The sequence below is a fragment of the Plectropomus leopardus genome, chromosome 14 (genome assembly GCF_008729295.1).
Source record: "Plectropomus leopardus isolate mb chromosome 14, YSFRI_Pleo_2.0, whole genome shotgun sequence".
Lineage (NCBI taxonomy): Eukaryota > Metazoa > Chordata > Actinopteri > Perciformes > Serranidae > Plectropomus > Plectropomus leopardus.
The window spans coordinates 20,123,236-20,140,753 of NC_056476.1; the positions used below are offsets into that span (position 1 = coordinate 20,123,236).

General features: G+C 41.5%; 1 protein-coding gene across 3 annotated transcripts; it reads left to right on the forward strand.

Moving 5' to 3' along the window:
- Window positions 1–1,919: 1,919 nt before the first annotated feature.
- On the forward strand, window positions 1,920–17,349 carry inf2 (inverted formin 2). Of its 3 annotated transcripts, XM_042500473.1 has the most exons (23): window positions 1,922–2,131; window positions 5,254–5,655; window positions 6,248–6,363; window positions 6,571–6,730; window positions 7,520–7,553; window positions 7,897–8,038; window positions 9,048–9,180; window positions 9,416–10,042; window positions 10,481–10,626; window positions 10,742–10,803; window positions 10,899–11,001; window positions 11,121–11,206; window positions 11,311–11,411; window positions 11,507–11,577; window positions 11,665–11,772; window positions 11,864–11,934; window positions 12,038–12,158; window positions 12,262–12,426; window positions 13,434–13,536; window positions 13,664–13,816; window positions 14,887–15,714; window positions 16,005–16,058; window positions 16,810–17,349. In XM_042500473.1, the coding sequence occupies exons 2-22, from the start codon at window positions 5,259–5,261 to the stop codon at window positions 16,055–16,057; spliced, it is 3,780 nt and encodes a 1,259-aa protein (XP_042356407.1). In that variant the 5' UTR covers window positions 1,922–2,131; window positions 5,254–5,258; the 3' UTR covers window position 16,058; window positions 16,810–17,349. The 3 variants fall into 3 exon arrangements, with proteins under 3 accessions (XP_042356409.1, XP_042356407.1, XP_042356408.1); XM_042500474.1 differs by lacking the exon at window positions 16,005–16,058; XM_042500475.1 differs by lacking the exons at window positions 16,005–16,058; window positions 16,810–17,349 and having other exon boundaries at window positions 1,920–2,131; window positions 13,664–13,760; window positions 14,887–15,304.
- The last annotated feature ends 169 nt before the right edge of the window (window positions 17,350–17,518 follow it).

Sequence of the window (17,518 nt, forward strand, 5' to 3'; positions counted from 1 at the left end):
TGTTCCATTGTCCCACAAGGCTCCTCGGGATAGTCAGACACCCTCAAGATTGGACATAGTGTCTGCATTATCAGAAGAAACCAAATTAACTCAAGAGTATAATAGACTGTAGACTCTGTTACTGCGACAGGCATCTTGTACAGTCGGGAGTCGCAGAACGACTGACTAGAAGAATCAGGGAATCCAAGATAATTTTCCTCCAGCAGGGACTGTCTGCCTGAGGTCAGATCCAGATGATAGGATGGGAAGTGTGGGAGGAGGGCCCACAACAACTGGCTGCATTCAGCATCACAAACAGCTTCAAGTTAGAGAACAGCAGGAGGATAAGACAGGAAATCAGGCAACTGATGTGACTTCAAAATAAACTACTGACCATAGAAAGACCTTTGAGTGTGAATATGCAAAATCTAACAAAATAAATAAATGAAACAATAAATATATTTATTTTTTATTATTATCATTATTAAATAATCATTACTATTATTTTATTTTTTATTATTAGTGTTATTATTATTATTATTATTATTATTATTTATTATTATTATTATTATTATTATTATTATTATTATTATTATTATAGGAAATCAAGATTTTTCAAAAAACAAAATTAAGTTGTTCCTCGATTATTTTCAGTTTAATGATCTGTTGTCATTGGTAACCCCTTTGTTCCATGGCAGCTGCAGTTTAACTGACATTGTTGCTATTTTGTTGGCAAAATGAGAAGAAAGCCGATGTGAACAGAGACACATTATGCGTAAATCTAGGATCCAAATACTGCATTGGGGCATTTTCTGTAGGTATTCCATCAATAATACTTTTTTGTGTGTGTATTTTTTGTGTAATTTGAGGCGTTAAATGAGTTTTATTGTGGTTTACTGCTTAGTTAGCCATACTAATGTTAGCTGTTGGAGGCTAATGTGTGGCACCATTCCAGATAACTTTTAATTAAGGTTTTGTTGGGCTAATTTAGCTATATGTTATGTGGAAAACCTTTTTTTTTTGTTTGTGGACTATTTTTTAGTTTACTTGATTGATAACTGGTGATATTTAGTTGAACGTTTTGATTTTAGCCTAGCTAAACTTCTGTAGCTAGTTGGGGGTATTTATTGTAATCACAATCTTTGTTATTTGCTTTGTTTTTGTGTATGTTTGGTTGTTTTTCATTAATTTATTTTATCACCTACATTAATTTGAGGTGCCAAATGAATTTGTATGTGATTAGTTTACTGTTTAGTTTGCCATATTGATGTTAGTTGTGAGAGACTAATGTTATGCTACATTACATGCTAAATTTAATTTAGCTTGTGCAGGGCTAATTTTGTTCTTAGGCGGAAGACCGTTATATTTCTTTTGTGGACTTTTTTATTTTTAGTTGATAGATAACTAGTAGCACTTTGTTTCATCTCTTGATTCATAAAAGGACAATGTCACTAATTTGACAGACAGCTAGCTACGGTTAGCTTTTCTTGAAACCACGGTAACTTTGTACATCAATGATGATCCAACTCAAGTTATTGCATTATATTTTAGGGTGAATTTTATCTCAACCACAATCTTTGGAGTTTTTTTAGTTTATTTTATTTATTTTGAGGACCAGATATATTATTAGTGACACTTTTTTTTTTTATCATAAAGGGACATTAACTAACTTGGCAGGTAGCTTAGTTGTATTATTATTATTATTATTATTTTTTAAACTCTGTTCAGTTTTATTATAGCGACAATCTTTGGAGTTTGCTGTATTTAGCGGTTGGATATTTGCAGTTTTCTTCGAGTAAAACACTTCAAAGCTAAACTGCAAACAGGCAGTTGTGAAATGCATACTCGTCATAGTCTTTATTCTGAAAGTATTTACCGGATGTGTTAGCTCAGGGTCGTTGCTGTCTTGACCATGGTTTTGAGGCTGTCAGTCTTTCACAAGTGAGTGAAAGCTCAGAGGCGATTTGAAAACGGTGCCATCTGCAAACCACACAGGGTCTGACCTGCCACACAGTGCCGATTTCTTTTAGTCCACGTTTCATTTTCTGCCAGAATAAAGGGTTGTCCGGATGACTGCAAAGTGCTCTCCCATCTGAAACACAGCAAAGGAGGCGGTTCTTCAAGTGTCTTCATATTTATGGAATAATACCAGGTAAGGTGTTAGAGCTCATAGGTGATCTGTAACGATGCAACAGGGCATTAATATGTGACATTTATCTCAGCAACAGTAACACGCTTTATCGTTTTCTGCTGTCTTTTACTCGCCACAGTAAGGTGACCAGTCCCGTTATGTCCTCTGGTATGTGAGGGGAAATTCGCAGCGCAAAGTATTGATGTTGCACCGTTTATGTCGCTATTTCAGGTCTTTGGTGCACCATAATGGGCTGTGCATGATGCAGAATGGCTAACGTGTAGTTGTATTCTGGTATCACACTCTTGTCGAAACATCCTGGAGGTGGCTGTTCCCTCTAAACCTCCTTGCCTCGGACAGCAAAATGAGGAAAACGGCAGTGAGGGAAAAGAAGCTGTGTTGCCAAAATCCACTTGAACTGGGGTTTCCAGTTTTAAGGCTGTTTGTTGCAACATACGGACTGTCACTCCCATTTTTTAAATTACTGTGCAGATGTTAAATCAATCTGACAAGTGCTGGAGAAATCTGTAGACATTCTGGGAATACATGAAACTATAAATACAAGATACATTTGTAACTACAGGATGTGTTTGTAGACTTTGCAGGCATGTTGGTCACTCCCTTAAATAGTACAGTGGAAGAGAGGCGGTTTGGATATCATTTAGATGGCTACCAGATGTTCTGTTTTGTAATAATTGCTCTGTGAATGCTGTAGAAGACTTTATAGCATTTGAAAAAGCTTCAGTAACTATCTGTAATTATGCAATCTCCAAGCAGCCAAATGTTCTATGTTTAATCATGAAATCCACTCTCACCATTTCAGTTCTCAAAAGGTAGAATTTAATTGTATAATTCCCATCTTTTATCCCCCAGCAATATCTGGTATTTCAGTAGAAGAAAACAAAGTGAGAAGAGAGACAAATGTGCAAACTGGTCCATGAGATTTGTCTAATTTCCTCAAATGTATTCGTTTATTGACTCATTTATTACTGCATTTGTAGAAAAAAATTAATCAGGCAAGCAAGCCGTGCATATGTCTCACAGGAAATTAATCAGAGGAGATGTTTCTGCGCATTGAGAAGTGTTGATGCTGTTCAGTGGCAGTGGGCTGCCGTGTGGGCGGTTTATCCAGAGGACAGATGAGTGGGTTTGTCCTGTGTGCAGTGATTCAGCCTGCTATTAGCGGTACATGTGGGAGACCTGGCAGACAAGGTCGGCGAAAGGAAAGTTGCTTATATTTGAGGAGTGCCCAAAAGAATGTGCAGATGTTTTCCGTTACAGTCCATCTTTGACACTGTTTCACATGTAACCCAGACATTTCCACAGGAACAGAATATTCCTCTTTTTTTTGTGGGGTGAAATGATCATCAGTAGAAATGAAACTAAAATTTCAAAAGAGGAACATGAGCTGTCACACCCACGTGTTTATCTCTGGGCCAAGTTTCCTGTCCTGGGAAGTCCTTTCCTTCCCTATGAAAAGTTCCTGAGCCATACAGGGCGAGTCACGCTCTTACACAAAGTATTTCCTCTGAAGTGTCTTAAGTCACAACAATGGCTTTGCAGGATGTGAATCCATAAAACAAAACTCTCAGTGCTTTCCAATGGAACCCCATTAGTTTCACAAGTGACCATGACTGTGAAAATTCTCCAAATTGCAGGCGTCAACTTGCAACTTTTGTTCCTCGCTCACACCGAACACAAACACCAAATGTCCTCCTGAATCAGAAAGTGTTTAACCCGCTTGCTGGGCATAACTCCTGATGGTCTGAAAGGGAGGCAGGGATCATTCCATCCATTTTATGGCTAATGAACACAGCTCTTTGAAGAGTACTGAGAAAGCCCATTGTAAAACACCATTGTCTGTCTGCTCGCTGCCACGGTAACACTCGCACACTGGCAGTGGGACTAAAATGCTGCAGTCAGAGCTGACAAATGCCTCGCCAGAGTATGTGAGAAAAAAAAAAAGCGTCATTTCACCTTGACTGTGCAGAGTGAACAGAAATCCAATTTGTCGGATTTTTCACAAGTCATTACTTCTGTGAATTACCTTTTGAGAGGAGAGAGATACAAAATTGGATTTGACTAACATTTAGTTAACTGAGCTCCTTATGTGTAGAACCAAAATGAAACAAAAAAGAAGCAAGAGTGGGGCCTTGCATTGTCTGGATGGTAAAATAAAGGACTAGAAAGCCACAATTCCTTTCACGCTGGCTCTGTGAATGGCCGTCTTACACAGCTTTGTGTTTGTTCATGCTCATCACTCAATGTCTCATCTGTATATCTTATGTTTGCCAAGTGTGGAATCAACAACAGGAGACAGAGGAACCACTCATGCTTGTGCCTTTATTGTGAACTACCAAATATCACAACTTCAGCACAGAGACAAAGTATTTTTAGACTCGCGGAGAAAGAAATACCCTTTTTTGGCCCTAGCCCTTATCCTGATGGTTTTATTAGATTGTGGGATCATGTTTATACTAGCAAAATGCATTTCAGTAGGTAGTTTTTAGAAGCTTGGGGGTGAGACAGAATGGTAAAAAGAGAGGGCTTTGCTCTGAGGTTATGCCAGAAAAGGGCACTTTTGGGATCAATGTGCGCATTCATGTCAGTGTCAAATATGTTGGTATAATGTTGTGGAATGTCCCTCCTGTAGTTGTTTACTTCTAGCTGTTCACAAGCACGCCTTGTGCATGTTTTCCAATGTTTACATTCCAGTAATTATCTTGAAAATACATTTATTTTTACAGCAAATTGCGATACACACAGTCCAGACAAGGTTGAGCCCGGCTTTGAAGAGAGTTTTGACGAACTGACAACGAGCCTCTTCTCTTTCAAGCAGGATTATGTAGGAATGTTTGGCAGAGCTGGTGGTGACTGGACTGCTGACATATCTTTTGCGCATCCACAAAAGTGCAGAGCTATCATTTCCTATTCTGCTTTCCTTTCTGATAAGGCCTTGTTTTGGCCTGTTTCCTCTTGTCTGGATAGCAATGGCGACATTGTGTACTGGACATATCACTGGATATCAATGCAAACAGACTGCCATCTGTAGTCCAAAGCTAACAGAATTTTTTTTTCTGAAAAAAATAATAGCTAAAAGTTGTGACAAAACTGTGAACTTGTTTCCCTTCTGTCCTCCACAGCCATTATGTCAGGGAAGTCAGATGGGAAAAAGAAGTGGGCGGCAGTGAGGGGTCGCCTGGGCTCCTCGCAGGACTCGGATTCCCAGCAGGAGGCCAACCTGGAGAGCGCAGACCCAGAGCTGTGCATCAGACTGCTGCAAGTTCCCACCGTGGTCAATTACTCGGGGCTAAAGCGTCGCCTGGAGGGCAGCGACCAGACATGGATGGTCCAGTTTTTGGAGCTGAGTGGGTTGGATCTCCTCCTGGAGGCTCTGGACCGACTCTCTGGGCGAGGATGCTCTCGCATTGCAGATGCCCTCCTGCAGCTCACCTGTGTCAGCTGCGTGCGGGCAGTCATGAACTCCTCTGCAGGGATCCACTTCATTATAGAGAACGAAGGATACATTCGGAAGCTCTCCCAAGGTTGACTATACCTTTCATTTTGTGAAAAAATTGCCACATTTATTGCACCCATTTCTCCGTATTATGTAACACTTGTAATGTTTTTGTTAAACTGGTCATAACTCTCTGTGACTCACTGTGCAGAGCTGAATTTTCCAGTCATGTATTCGACTTTATGCACAGTGATGAGTCATTAAGGGCTGCTTGGGGACACATCCTTAAAATGTAGCATCACAGTAAGTTGTGAATATTGGATTTCCCACATTCAACACACACACACACACACACACACACACACACACACACACACACACACACACACACACACACACACCCACACACACACACACACACACACACACACACACACACACACACACACACACACACACACACACACACACACACACACACACGTTTATCTACAGAACAACAACATCCCCAGAGGGCAAAGTTCAAGTTAAGTAACATAAAAGGCAGTGAAACAAAGCATCCTGCTTTGGTCTACATGCAAGAGAAAAGGGACAAGATAGGGGCTTTTGCTTTGAGAGAAATGGATGGAAAATATGAGAATTCGACCTGTGTTGATGTGTGTAATCATGATGCTTCGCAGCCTTGGACACTTCCAACACCATGGTGAAGAAGCAGGTGTTTGAGCTGCTTGCTGCCCTCAGCGTGTTCTCTGCAGATGGTCACTCCCTGGCCCTGGATGCCCTGGATCACTACAAGGCAAGAAAATGAACATGTCAAGAGAAAAGTCACATATTTTGGAAAATTGTTACCTGGTTTACTTCTCATGATCCTACATCATCACTCTCAATGTTTATACCCTTAACAATGCCCTCTAGTGGTTGGTTGCATGCAGAAGCATCATAATTCTGTGGAGTGTTCCTCAGTGAAGTTGATGTCTTACACAGTCTTTGATTTCCTCTTCAGGGTGTGAAGACGCAACAGTATCGCTTCAGTGTGATCATGAACGAGCTACAGGCCACAGATAACGTCCCTTACATGGTCACACTTCTCAGTGTCATCAACGCTCTCATCTTCGGCACAGATGACCTCAGGCAGAGAGATAAGATGAGAAAGCAGTTTATCGGTAGGTTCTCCCATTCGGCTCCTATTTTAAAGATCAATCAGGCGCCTAGAGTCCCATCATGAGTAAGGTCAAACTGTGGTAGACTGCAACAGCGTGTCCCCTTTGTGATGAAAGTGACGGCAGATGGGAAAACGGGCCATCAGCAGGAGCTCTATTACAAATATCTCTGTCACCAGGTCTGTCTAAGAATAGGTCGAATGGCCTCATTCTCACTTTGACAAAACGCCTGAGAACTGAGTAAACCTCAAGTGTATAAAGCATTGTCTATTCATGCTTTTTACACCACAACTAGTGACTATTAAAAGTTTTAGTTCACAGGAAATCTTATCACATTTACATTGATTAAATCACACTGACCTTGTGTGGTTTTGATAAAAATCTTTTGAATGAAACTCACTGTCAATCCATGCATTTTCTGTGATGGGTTTTTCTTCTTTGTCCTGTGGAGTCTGTCCCAGCATATACTGGACAAAAACAGGATTAATCTTGGACTGAGGCTTTTCCTATGAACCAATCCTATTAAGCACTTTGACAAATATGTCATATTTGCAGCTATATAAACCCTCCTCAATTCTTTAAGATGCCACCCACCACCTTGGACCAATCAGCCATTTGTTTGGCCACTCCTCTGGTGTGATTGCTCACCTGTGACTTCCTGCCAAATTCTCCCCAAAACTATTATATGCCACTGTTGAGAGGTGTGTGACACATGTTGGAGATAAATTGTCTTGAAAAACTTCAAATTGAGTGCAGTGATACCCAGGCCTGTGTTTTATTGCCGTCTTGCAGGGCTCCAGTTACTTGATATTCTGCCAAAGTTAAGGTAAGTCCTCCTTCTGTTGTCCACATTTGATTTCGTCAGCCTCTTACAGATTTTATGCAACATATTTACACGCCATTGAGTTCAAGTTTTAGAGATCATTTTGAAGTCTGCGATTATTGAAGGTAAAACGGTGCTTTTAGGAAAGGACATTTGCAATTTGAGTCCGTTAATGACAGTAATTTGACGCTCTTGTCATTGCTTTTAAAAAAAATTGAAAATGGCATTTGAATGTGACAAAGTATCCCCACCAGTAATCTTTGTGTGTGTGTGTGTGTGTGTGTGTGTGTGTGTGTGCGCGTGTGCGCGCGTGTGTGTGTGTGTGCATGTGCGTGTGCGTGTGCAGGGAACAGGAAGATGAGGACTTGATTATTCAATGTGAAGCTTTTGAAGAGGCAATGGCTGAAGATGAGGAGGAGTTGCTGCGGCTCTACGGGGGCATCGACATGAGTGATCACCTGGAGGTTTTCACTACGCTATTTAACAAGGTACGAGCTGACTGTCCTGCTGTCTTTAGCATCTGCTACAAATAGCTAAGACAGTGCCGTAAAAAGGAGACAGAATGAATCAACGTTTTAAAACTGTAAAATACCTCTTATTGGGCCTCAATCACAAACAGTGCCTAAAACAAATCCTGGATTTATCAATATTTTTTCACCTGAATTTGTTTGTACTCTGCAAAAAAAAATGATATGCCTCAGATCATGTGTATGCACACACAAAAATTTACTGATGTGTTGGCCAGAATAACAATAAAATTGACAACCTTTTAGCCTCACTAATTATTCTCATCATTAAAATCTGAAACTATAAAAACTCAGCTTACAGTGGAGCATATGAGACTTCTTATTGAAATGTTACAGTTTCCATTGCCATGAAATTGTACATATGTTTCTAATATTAAATGTTAGCCAACTCATTAATATAAAAGACTCTTGATCTACCTGCATGGTGTTTAGATATCTAGCCTTGCTGGGAGATATGCAGCCTGTGCGTTCATGAGGGAGTGTATCTTGAGAGACGGACGTGACACATTTGAAGAGAGTGACGAATTGACTGCCAAAACAAATTTCGCTACAGCTATCATTGGACACATCGCTCTCACCCGATTCAAGTCTTGTCCACTGTCCGTCTCCTGGCTGTAGGGACATTAGAGTAGGAAACAGCAGATTGGGCTGGGACATATTTCCTTACACAGAGAAATGGGAGCACGCTGAGTGCAAATAGCAGGCACACACCTATCAGTTTAGAATGATTCTGATTCACTAACATATGCAGGGTGATAAGAACAAAACTGGCCAGTGCCTCATGTTTGAATGTGATGGTAATTTTGCACACTCACTTATTTTGAAAGAACATTTCCACGCACATATTAGTGAATGAGGCCTATTGTCTTTTTGATTCAAATGTAAGTTTCTTGTAGTTTTTATGGTGATGGCACAAATTGTAAGACTTAGGTATGTAAATGTGACCAGCCCTCTTGATTTGTGCATGCAGGTGAGCAGCTCTCCAGCCTCTCTCCAGCTGCTGTCCATCCTGCAGACATTGTTGGTGCTGGGACCAGGCCGCTCTGATATCTGGCTAGCGCTGGAGGCCATCACTAACAGAGCCATACTGCTGGCCCAGGACTGTGAGTCATCCCTGAAGCAGCAATATATTCTCTTTAGGTCAACTCTCTGGAGAGGCTAATGGAGAGGCTAATGGCCTCCTCTGTGACTCAGTGAAGGGGAGTGATTATCCAGGAAAACAGATCATAGAGGCAGTTGTTGACAGAGTCGCTGAAAGCTTTTGTTTTAACGATTTATTGGTTTAGTTTTAGTGATTGGGGGTTCATGTGTATGTTTTTGTTTGGGTTTGTGCTGCAGCTCAGATAGAGTCCAGTGAGAAGATCATGCAGCGGCTGATGTTCTCCAAAGGAAAGAGCTGTGAAGGTCGTCATGAAGTGGACGGGCAGCTCGTGAAAGTGGATAAGGCTGTGCAGACTGATCTGGATCATCAGGACAAAGACAAAAGCGTAACAGCCTCTCAGAAGCCACTGTGTGCCTCTCCTGCTCCTCCCCCTGCGCCCCCACCTCCTCCCCTGCCCCCTAGTATGACTCCTAATAAGTGCCCACCACCACCTCCACCCCCACCTCCTCCTCCTCCTCCACCATTACCAGGAGGGTTTGGTGGACCCCCACCGCCTCCTCCCTTGCCTGGAATACCACCACCACCACCACTGCCCGGCGGTCCAGGCATTCCTCCTCCGCCACCTCCACCACCACTGCCCGGTGGTCCAGGCATTCCTCCCCCACCACCCCTGCCAGGGATGGGTGGTGGTCCTCCACCACCACCTCCGTTACCTGGCATGCCACCTCCACCTCCCCCTCCCCCAGGCATGATCATGGCTCAGAGTAGCCAAGTGCTGGGGTACGCTGCACCCATGAAGACCAACCGATGTCCCACCTTGAGGATGAAAAAGCTCAACTGGCAGAAACTCCGCTCTGTTACTGGTGAGTGGGTGCAGCATCCTTGTGAAAGCTCAAATTATTTCACTTTCAATCTGTCATTTATGTTATGAAGGCAGCAAGCCCTGGCTGAAACTAATCACAAAAGTGTCAAGCCGACTTTAAATATGCTCAATCACTTTTTCAAGAAAGTTTTCCCTCCATCATTCAAGATATTAGTCACCCCTTCAGGCCCTTTTATATGTTTGAATAGAACAGAATTATGGACAATGTGAGTGCTGACATTAGCAGTAGGCGTCTGTGTAGAGAATAATTTATCAAGATGGATAATTGATTTGAACCAAACCATTATTCCACATTTAGGTGTTATTTAATGTGGGTGTTGCAGAGGATTACCTAGACTTTTGCTGTGGTAAGATGTTAATACAAAATGTGGAGCCACATGAGCTCATGACAGGTTCCTCTCTTCCTGCGCACACACAGATGGTCACTCCATGTGGGCCTCGGTTCAGAAAGAGCCTCCTCCTCGGGAGCCGGACTACAGTAGTATCGAGCAGCTGTTCTGTCTCCCGGTGACCGAGCACAAAGACAAGGGGGCAGCTGCTCCTGTCAAGAAGGAGCCTAAAGAGGTGTTCTTGGTCAACGCACAACACGGCTCCTCAGAGCTGCAGCACTCAACATAAACACACACTGATTATCAAAGCTGAATAATCAATATGCCTCTCTAACTTCTTTGTTCCACAGATTACATTTATTGATCCAAAGAAAAACTTGAATTTGAACATATTCCTAAAGCAGTTCAAATGGTAAGATGTTACACATTGTTTCTGATGGCTTTTTTAAATAGTTATTTAGTATTTTGTTATTTTCCAGCTCAATATTTTTCACATTCTCTGCCCAGCAAAAATGAGGATTTTGTAGCCATGATTCAGAATGGGGACCGTACCAAGTTTGATGTAGAAGTGCTCAAACAGCTTCTTAAGCTCCTACCAGAGAAGCATGAGGTGTGTATTCTTAAACAAATCCCCATGCTTACCTAGAGACTTGTCTGCACAAGTATCTGTTATTAAGAGCCCGTTTTTAAACGGAAATTACTGAGTCACTTTCTTGTACTTTCATGTAGATTGAAAATTTGAAGTCCTTCCAAGGAGAAAAAGACAAGTTGGCAAATGTCGACCGGTTCTACACCTCCCTACTCACTGTGCCATGGTAACTTTTTCCTATTTCTAAGTGTTAATTATGTGAGTGTTGCATGCTTGATATTCCCATACTTGGCTCTTTATTTACTTTGAATTCTGGCTCATTTCCCCCAGTTATCAGTTGAGGATTGAGTGCATGTTGCTGTGTGAAGAGACTTCATCAGTGCTGGATATGCTCAAACCTAAAGTTGGGCTGGTGGAGGAGGCCTGCCAGTGTAAGTAAACATGGGCCCTCATCTTTATTCACATGCATGCTGTTGTCATTCTGTCTCAAGATAATCAAATTAACCGCACGTCACAAATCTCTCAGCTCTCAGAACAAGCACGCTCATGCCCAGTTTCTGCCGGCTCATCCTTGACGTAGGGAATTTTCTCAACTATGTAAGAACCTCTTCTTTCTCATGTATATATAACGTTCAGATGACATTTAGACAGAGCTTGCATTTTTAATCATCGGTCTACTTCCAGGGAAGTCACACAGGGAACGCCGAGGGGTTCAAGATCAGCTCTCTGCTCAAGCTTACTGAGACCAAGGCCAACAAGAGCCGCATCACGTTGCTTCATCACATCCTGGAGGTACACAGAGTAGCTCACAGCTGCCATAACTTCTTTTTTCTCTCTGTTATGAATCTGTTTAATTGCCCACTGCATGGCTTGTTTTGCAAAGGAAGCAGAGGCGAACCACCCGGAGCTGCTGACGCTGCCAGATGACATAGAGATCTGTGAAAAAGCAGCGGGGTATACAAAGCTTTCACATCTACTTTAGCTCATTCCTTTTTAAATTAGACCTAAGTGGATTTGTGGTATACTTGTAAGAAATGGTTTCAAATTTTGTCCTCAGAGTTAATCTGGACTCTATTCAGTCGGAAGCCAGTGCCTTACTAAAACGACTGAATGACACGACCAAGAAGGTCTCCAATTCTGTGGAAGAGGTCAAGGAGCAATACGCAAAGGTTCTTGAGGTAAGATGATCATCTCTGTTTTGTCTACAAATTGAGCCAAAATTTGATAACACAATAATGTTTTCGATGCTGGATCCAAATCTATCTGTTTTCTTTGCTACAGGAAAGTCTGGAGGCATGTCAAGCTTTATGTGAAAGGTTTACAGCGATGGACAAGAAGAAGGGCGAGCTAGCTGTCTACTTATGTGAAGACTCCAATCAGCTGTCGCTCGAGGAACTCTTTGGAACTATTAAGACTTTCCGAGGACTGTTCATCAAGGCGCTGAAGGTCAGGGAGGATACTGTGTGGATGTTAAGGCCCAAACACACCAAGCCAACATCAAATAACTAGTGATAACAAAGGCCAACTGTTCCGTTGCCTGTGTCTCAGCCAAAAAGTTGCACTCGAACACACTTCAAAGACTACAGCCAACCAACACATACATCCTGTGCCTTCGTTAAGAGTAAATAACTCCATATCAGCAGGTGGCAGTAGTCTGTATTCGTCATTCAAAAAGGAAAACTGGAGGAATGTTGGATTTAAAAACACTAGTAAGCCAGTTTGCACACATCTTTATGTTGAAATAACAAATTATATTTACTGTGAGCTCATAAACAATAACACAAAGAGTTGCAAATTGTTACTGCTTAAGATCTCAGTGGCTAAAAAAAAAATATATATATATATATATATATATATATATATATATATGTGTCTCACCTAATATAACAAGTGTGTTCTGATCTCACATCCTTTTGACTTTAATTGTTTGTTTGCTTTCCTCAATTCTTTTTGTGCACTGAGTTTAACTACCAATCAGACTAATTTCATCTACCGACAGCCATCTCTGACCCTGAAATGGCTGAAAATCAGCCAAGAAGAGAAGACTAGTGCCAACAGTGCGGGACCCACTCCAAAAACTAGGGCACAGATGCTCAGCGACTTTGACTGACAGCTGACAGTCAGCTCGGTTTGTCAGGGCCCCTTAGTCATTAAATGAGTGTTTTTGTGATATACATTTGGAGGCTTTTTGACACTATATGTTTATATTGTGTATGTCTTTGAGTGTTTGTAGTGTTTGTGCATGGACATACTGTGTACTAGTGTATACACGCAGCGCATAGTTGCGTCTTCGTCTTGAGTCCGTGGGAAGAGTTTCCTTTTGGAACACAAGTATCAATTTACTGTGAAAAAACTGGAATGTTAATATGCCTCTGCTCAAATTATACAAAGACAAATTGCTACATACACACTGTACTTGGCAGTGAGTGACATCCTTACTTTCATGATAACAGGAAAACAAAACCAGAAGAGAGCAGGCAGCCAAGGCTGAGAAGAGGAAGAAGCAGCTGGCAGAAGAGGAGTCCAAGAGACAGAAGGGAGAGAATGGAAAAATCAGTAAGTTGAGAACAGCCCTTTCTGTCTTCTTTTTCTTTTTTCTATTACTGTGAACTACAAATTACTACCTAAGATGTCATTTGAATAACATGTGTTTCAACCTCGCTTTTTACTTCTTTGTTACCAGTCAAGAAAGGCTTTGTGCCACAGAATGACGGCTGCATCATCGACCACCTCCTAGCGGATATCAGGAAAGGTTTCAGCCTAAGAAAGACCAGGCCAAGGTGCGATTCGGAAAGCCCCCCTTCTAGTGAAAAGCATAGGGATACCTGCCCATCTGGTAAGGACAATAGACTGTGGCCTCCATCCGCAGTACGTAGCTCCACCCCAGAGCCGCTTCAGTGCAAGCCACAGCACAGCCTTGCTGCTTTTTTTAGGCTATTTTATGTGTGCTTAAACAGCTGCCACCTAAGCTAGCTTCAGTGTGTAGTTGCTGTGTCGAGCGACATTTACATTTGTTTGCATGGTGCGTTATTTCGTGTAGCTTTGCTCACTGCGAAACATCACCCCATTTCAATGAAAGCATCAGCCGTAGAGGAATACCTCAACCTACAAATGACCTTTGTGTAAATCAGTTACTCTTGTATGCCTCCGCTGAACTACGACTCCCAAATAGTAAGAAAATTCTTGATGAGTTGAAGTTATAGGGATCGAAGTTTACCTACAGCTGAACTACATCAAAAAAACATCTTTTTTCACATTCTTGCGAGACTCATTTATCCAGTCGTATGCTCGGTACTTCCCAAACAGACGGTCCTTAACGATGGGAAACTGAATGGAAAGTAAAACAGTAATTTTACCTCGCTGAACGCAGGAGCTGCTGGTCTACCACTGCCCCGATCTGTGGTTTGTTTGTGTTATTGTGTGACTTTGGTGAATCCGAACTAACTTGTAAAAACTCCATTGTCATACATTAACAAACCTAATTTACTGATCGAAGCAATCATGAACCAGCTGCTCCTGTGTTTAAAATGACTTTTTGTCAATGGAGTCTGGCTTTGAAGAAAGCAGAGATTAAGTTTTGCTCGCCGTTGGGTTCCCTGTTTGTTAGGATGTCTGTTTTGGAAGGACTGAGCAAATGACTGGTTAAATGAGACTTGGATTAGGCTGCATAAGTTTGTAAAGGGATGCTTTTACATTGTTTTGCTGTTCCTAAACATTGACCCCTTTCACTGGAATTCTCCATTCTTGGATTCTCTGTTTACTGGAGGCATGCGACAAAAAGTTTTCTTCACTAATTTAACGTAACACAGGTTGAGTGATTGATATAGAAATGGTTATTTTGGGGAGTGAAGTATTCGTTTACCAAGCATACCTTCACCATCAATACAACCCTCTTATCATCCTCAGAAAAAAGTGTGAAGCCTGTAGACGAAGAAGCCGCAGAGCCAGTCACCATATCCGCTCCCACCAAACCTCAGAAAGAGGGTCACCAGCCCAGCGCAGACAAAATGAACGGCTTCATCAGTCCATCAGAAGAGACTCCACCAGCTCCGCAGAGTGTGGTGCAAGACGGCACAGCTCCACCTCCCAAGGAACTCCCAGGAGAACCAGCCATGGCAATCCAGACACCCCTGGAAAGACCTACATCGCTGCAGGATGGGCAACGCCCACAGAAACCCACAGTGCCACCTTTAGATACGACACAACCTCAGCCTCAGGTTGAAGCGGAACATCAGCCATGTCTCCCCACAAACGGCTTTTCAATGGATTCCACCGAGACCAGTGTCTTCAGCCCATCTTCCCTCTCCGATTCTGACCTGCTAGAGGTGGCGTTAGAGTGCACTCCCAGCCTGGAATCAGAGAAGCTGACGCCAGTGGAGCCAGCAGACATTAGTGTGAATGTCCAGATCACGGAATGCCCTTTACCTAACACAGACAATGTGACACAGAGTAGCGAAAGCAATATAACGGGAGATGGAAAAGCTGAAACTAGTAATAAAATAAGCCATTTAGAAGAGACTGCAGAACCAGAGAAAGGTAAAGAAGAGCGGAAATGCGTTATTGTAAAAACGGTCGTGACTACAGTCGACGAGAGCATCAAGGGGTGCGACGTTCCAGATGGATTGCAATCTGAAGATCTGCCATCTGTGTCTGAAGCAGTGCCTCCATCCCATAAGCCTGAACCAAAGAAACAGCAGAGTCTCTTTAAAAGAAGCAAAAAGAAGAGTAACCAAGGTAATCTATCCATTAACCTCAATAAAGAACATGTTTGGTATGCTAGTCATTTGACATGTCTGAAAGGGAAATCTTTATTTGCTTTGTTTTTATTGCAGTTAACATTTTATATTTTATGTATGGGCTTTTTAAGTGTGTGTTCATAAGTATTTTTTTAGCTTGACATGCATTTTTATTAAAGAGTTTGGATGCAGTTTGCAGCACTTGATTTGCAGATTTAATATTGTGAATGGATTTGACTCTGGACAGTTTTGTTTGAATGCTCTGTTTCTGACTCTTTGAAACACAAGGTAACAGTGGGAAAGGACACACTAAACATAAAAAAGGCTGTGTGTTGCAGTGAGGTAGGTCAAATCGATGGGATGGCAAACTGTAAGCAGGAACATCATCCTAATGAGCTCAATCACCGTCGAAGCTTTGTCCCAAATAACACGTCATTTGTCGGTCTAACTGGAATTTGGATTTCATTTGTCTCTGTTGTCCAGCTTTTAACCTTTGCTCTCTTTAACACTTTTCCAATTCAGTTATCATCAGGCCAAAATCTTAACTTGTATGTCTTGAGGTGATTCTAATGTCAGTCAAACTTGGGGAAAACTAACCCTAAAAGTACCATTATGTACAGCAATTAATCCTCTTTTAATCAGCTGATCATGTGATTTAACATCACAGCTTTGTGATCTCAAACAGCCTTGCAGTTTGTGACGTCATTGTGAAGTCATCATGGACTTGAGTTATTTCATGAAAGCCGTCACTTTTGTGTCTCTCCTTCCATATTTTCTTGTCCATTCCCGAATCTGCAGCTGGGACCTTTGTTAATCTACTAACGCAGTCTCGTGTGCTTCCTGTAAACTGTGCTTTTTTGATCTGATTTTGATGAGAGATGCTGTATGTGATGCATTAAAAATGTTTTTACCACTAAAAAATAATCTTTTAAGATTTTAAAGCCATTGTATTTATGTTTGTCAGACAACCATGTGAATAAATCTCTGCCAAGTGCAGTCAAAGTTTTGTAAATAGAAGTATAAAAGGCATTAAAGTATTTTTATTGAGATATAATTTGATTCCATCTATTCATTTTAGTCTTTGTTTCCGTAGGTGACTCCAGAAAAAGGAAATCAAGAGGAAAAAGAACGTGTTAATTTTACACATGGAGTTGTGAACTGGAAGGACTATTTTACTTTGTGAGCCTGCGTGAGCACTGACTCCTTCAAGAGGATGCAGAAGTCTTCCTTTTGCAATGATTTGTTGAAGAAGAGTAAACACATCTAAGGCTGGGATCTTCACACCGTGTGAATGCCAACTTGTCACTTTATGTAAATTAGTTTTTGTGTATATGAGTGATTTGGATTCAGAAACTATTCCAAAAAAAAAAGTTGAATGTGCTTTATATGTTTTGTATAATTGTTGTAATATGCAGTGAATGTGTTTTTGCTATATTTACAGCACCTTTAGAAGGAAAGATGCAGTGTTGTTGGTGCAAGATATTTAACTCATCAAAACAAAAGTGCTTAAATGTCATGTCTTAATTTCTTTATATATTACCCAGAGCTCTAACAGGAAATATAAGGGGCAGCATATAATGGATTGTAACTTTTAATGTTAGATATATTTTAATAAACGTGAATTTACTGTTCAGCCGTTTGTTTTTACTCACACCGATGGCGAGGCAAGAATAATCAAATAGAATGATGCAAGCTACAGTGAATAAATGTTATAATAGGCTTTAATAGGTGAATGTACCTTCATTCATCGCTGTGATCGCTGTGTAAAGGCTATTTTCTCGCTGCTTTAACAGCCTTGGAGA

Excerpts from the sequence above, each read along its gene's own strand:
- inf2 (XM_042500473.1), top strand. The coding sequence starts at position 5,259 with ATGTCAGGGAAGTCAGATGGGAAAAAGAAGTGGGCGGCAGTGAGGGGT. Across the intron at positions 11,207-11,310 it reads TCCCTACTCACTGTGCCATG|TTATCAGTTGAGGATTGAGT; the intron begins GTAACTTTTTCC and ends CATTTCCCCCAG. Across the intron at positions 11,412-11,506 it reads GGTGGAGGAGGCCTGCCAGT|CTCTCAGAACAAGCACGCTC; the intron begins GTAAGTAAACAT and ends CAAATCTCTCAG.